We start from the raw sequence: 4,146 nt of genomic DNA, 5'->3' as shown, positions 1-4,146 counted from the left end.
GTATAGGTCCCCTATAGGTCTTGTATAAGCCTATAGGCCTAAACGGGACCAAAACCACACCTATAGTCCTATACGAGTGTTGTATCTTATCCAATAGTGACATGAGTCAGACACTGATTTTGATGTAACCCTATACGCCTCGTATAGACCTATACGAGGCCTATACGAGGCAAAGGGTGTCTAAATAGGCAGATAAGGTGTCTGGATAGTTTGAGCCTTTATTAAATGTTGCCCGTTTGCTTCATCGTCACTCTCTAGGTTGTTAGGTTACTTGGGCAATCTTGAAGGAACCCATTTTGTTTAGGTGAGGTGGATCAGGTCAAGTTATAGATGTTATTGAATACTGAAGTTAGGAACATCCCATACCGCATAACTGATTATATACTGAAAAGTTTAATATTTAAAAAGTGTTTTTGCCAATGTAACCTGTCTCAACCGATTGTAAAAAAAAAGTTTCGGTTTGATATGAACGACTACACATGTTTTTTTTTGGCACCTATAGTTCATGTTCTTTTACAAGAAAATGTCACAAACAGGTTGACGGAAAACAAGAAAGGCTGAAATTTGGGACACAACTGGTCAAGAAACGTATAGAGCGGTAACAAATGCATATTGTATATAGCGGTGTACAGCATCACAGAAAGTAAAACCTTTGACAATGTCCAAAGTTGGTTAAGTTAGCATGCAGACTTGTGATCATCATGGCTGGAAATGAATCAGCACTTGAAGCATACGATGTTGAAAAAGAATTTCAAACCATTAATGATTTATTGTGAAACATGGTCTTGTTTAGTATTAATTAATCTTCTGTGACGGTTGTATTATGTTCTTTTCTGCATAGTAATCCATGACATTCATCAGTTAAGTATTTTGGTTAGGTATTAATAATCTTGTAATGGAATTCTACCTATCCCATGCTTGTTTCAAACAAGAAACAAAATAATTATTAGAAATATGTATGATTGCTATTATTTTTTGTTAATCATTAGATACTCTTTCTAAAATGGCACGTTTCAACCCGTTGTCCCAAACCCACTTTGGTCGAAGCTGTTGACCGGACCAGAAGCAAACCCATACTTTTTAAATTGACTTGGTATGACCCTGACCCGTTCGTTAGGCTTAGCAAAAACGATAAAACAAAGGCCCAAAGGTAAAGCAAAACCATCACCACATATGTAAATATATATCAAAAAGCAGAATATTTAAGAAACGTTAAACTGCGATTTGTTCAATTTTATCCATTTAATTTTGCCAGAAAATCTATTCTGTACAGGTAACTTTCATACCTTGGTCCTAAATGATAACACTCCTAAATCCAAATATTCAATGCATCAGAAAATTTCCATATCTGCATGCTTTTTGACTGTTTCACCCTGCATCTTCTTGGACAACTGTTAGGACATTAACAAGTGAGGTAACGTATGCATTATGCATGTGTCTAAAATATAATCCGATAAAAAAGGGTACCTTCTTCCTTTATGAAGGTAATTGTTTTTCCTTCACTAGTTAATGCTATTGACAATGACTTGAAGTCCCTCGAGTGTTCTTGTTCAAGCAGCTTCTTGTAGGTAACCTGAGGAAAAATAATAAATAGAACTAATACAATATCATTACTTATTAGCGGTGTACAAACAGAATCTAAACAGTGTTAAAGTCCAATGAAATTGTGGATGATCTTTGTTAGATTAAATCCAATAAAAGATCATCATCATCATCATACTCAGTAAATCCCACCAATAGCAAAGCTAAGGTAGGGTCTGAGGAGGGTAAGATGTAGACAGCCTTACCTCTACCCCGTAGGAATAGAGAGGCTGCTTCCAGTGAGACCCCCGGCTCGATAGTAGTTTTGCATCAAGCCTTGGACATAAGGCACATAACACTCGGCAATTAAGACAAAGGCCAATTAGTGCATGTACCCCCTTGTCTTTCGGCTATCAACGTCACCACATGATGCATGATTAACCACCCCCCTCTTTTAACATTATTTTCACCAAATTAGTAAAATAATGTTAAAATTAGTGCACTTTCACTTTTGCCCCCGAGCGCCCACACATATATACATTATATGCGCATACCGCGAGCGGGGCGTAAAATAAAAGATAATGAATATAATCAAATATCCAATCTCATATAACTCTTACTTTGACAACATCTTCAGAATAAGTTAAGGGAGAGGATGATCTTAAAGCTAGAGATCGAGGGCGGCAACACCGAGGGCGGCAACACCAAAGTATAGCTTCCACAAAAGCTATATGAGCCAATGATTCTTCATGGCTTTCCAATTGTAGCTCAACATGCTCCAGTTCATAAGGTGGCAACTCAATCGCTTTTAGCCTCTCTAACTCTTTGAATTTCTGCAAGACAACTGGACTGAATATACCACTTTGTGTTGGCATTATGTTATATTATTGTTCATAACAAACTAATGCATAAACAATTGGCCAAAAAAATGAACCTGACTATATCTGCCGTGAATATGCAAGTTGAAAACTTTGAATCCATTTTTCTTGCTTAAAAAGTACCTTAACTTCTGGAACCAAAGAGTGTCTATATAACCACCAGGATAACAACACATACGTGCTTTCAAGTGGGTTGAATCCCTTGACAAAGTCCAGTGGTTATCCATAACCATAGGCAAGAGTCGACTAGAACTACAAGTGTAACGAAATGAAACCAACTTGGGGGTTGTAAACTCGATTTCTTCCAAACCACAGTTTGAACACAACACTAGGGTCCTCAAAGAATGACTTGACAACATGAGGTTGTTGCATTCATTGTGAGTATACAAACCCAAAGTTTCAACGAAGGGGAAGTTGGATAAGAAATCACGAAAAGCATTAGAGTTTGGTAAGGGATTCCCAATGTAAACCACTTGTGTTAGTTTTTTGCATGAAGCCAAGTTCATTAGCGGCGCCCCTCTTCCGTACGCATCTACTATCAAAAGAGAAGATAGATTTGGAGCTTCAATATCTAGTCTCTCAACTGGAGTGGTGGTATACTGAATCTTAACTTGTTGAAGATTTTGATGCCCATGAACACAAAACCTTATGAAACCTGGGCAACATCTAATCTGAATTACTTGTAGAAGAGGGCAACTAGTGGCGAGATACGTGATCACTTCATCATATATGAGGACGTTTTCAAGTCTCAACTGAATCAAAGACTTAAAGTTGACAGCATCAAGCATGAAGGAAGAAGGCAAGTCACAGCCACATATGGTCAAAGATCTTAACGTAGAAACAGATAAGAGTATGTTAGGCAAATGATACTTTGGAACATCTAATGATGAGTTGGTGAAATAAGACAAGTCAATCTCCAACTCCCTGATCATGCCTTTCTGAAGAAGTAATTCAAGGCATCTGTTAACATCTAATTCTGCTGGCTCTAGGACAGTTGTAACGAGCTTAAACGTGTGTGCAGGGAGATTTTCAAAGCAAAATCTAGACGTGGCATAATCAAGATACTTGAAGAAACTTTGGCGAGATACATGTGTAAAATTAGCTATATTGAAATTTAAAACCGCGAAAGAAGCGGTAAGGCGAAACCAGGTGTTAGAGAGTACGCTCATACGAACAAGGTCTGCAGGAGTATTATTAAGAAAAGAGAGTATGTGGTGAAGAATAGATTCAGGAAGGTGTGATATCCGATCTGCACACCCCCCAGAGGTGGCATATAGGGTAATAAGGGGAGTATATAGTGTGAAAGCAATTAATGTGCCAGAAAAGGGTTTTGATAAGCCTCTCATTGAGCAATGAGAGGCTTATCGGCATGACTTTTGATGAATTTAAGGTATAATTACCGACATGAAAGGAGGTCAGTCTAAAAAAGTGTGAAAGTGACCCATATGACCCTTATCGACCTATACGACCCTTATCGACCAAAAATGTTTATTTACCCAAAACATATGGGATTTATGGCTTTGAAAATTTTTCAAACTCACAAAACTCCGATGTAATGATGAAAATTCTTAACTAAAAAATTTGGTTGAGACCGTGAAGCATAAAGATGTCGTTTTGGGACATTGGTAATATTTTTGGCGAAGATTCGAACCAGTCGTACGTCTCCGGAAGCGTTTGGTTATCCGGCGTTGATCGAGGTGAGGAGGAGGTTGTGTCCGTGCCTCGTTGTGATGACGGGGGTGTGCGA

General features: G+C 38.2%; 1 protein-coding gene across 1 annotated transcript; it reads right to left on the bottom strand.

The window, feature by feature from the left end:
- Positions 1-2,422: 2,422 nt before the first annotated feature.
- LOC110913312 (putative F-box/LRR-repeat protein At5g02700) lies at positions 2,423-3,745 on the bottom strand. The gene has a single exon (XM_022158151.1). It carries the CDS (start codon positions 3,743-3,745, stop codon positions 2,423-2,425), a length of 1,323 nt encoding a protein of 440 aa, XP_022013843.1.
- Between the last annotated feature and the right edge of the window lie 401 nt (positions 3,746-4,146).

This window comes from Helianthus annuus, chromosome 7 (assembly GCF_002127325.2).
Source record: "Helianthus annuus cultivar XRQ/B chromosome 7, HanXRQr2.0-SUNRISE, whole genome shotgun sequence".
Taxonomy (NCBI): Eukaryota; Viridiplantae; Streptophyta; class Magnoliopsida; order Asterales; family Asteraceae; genus Helianthus; species Helianthus annuus.
The sequence above is the reverse complement of the archived record's forward strand: the minus strand, read 5'-3'. Positions and strand labels throughout refer to the sequence as shown.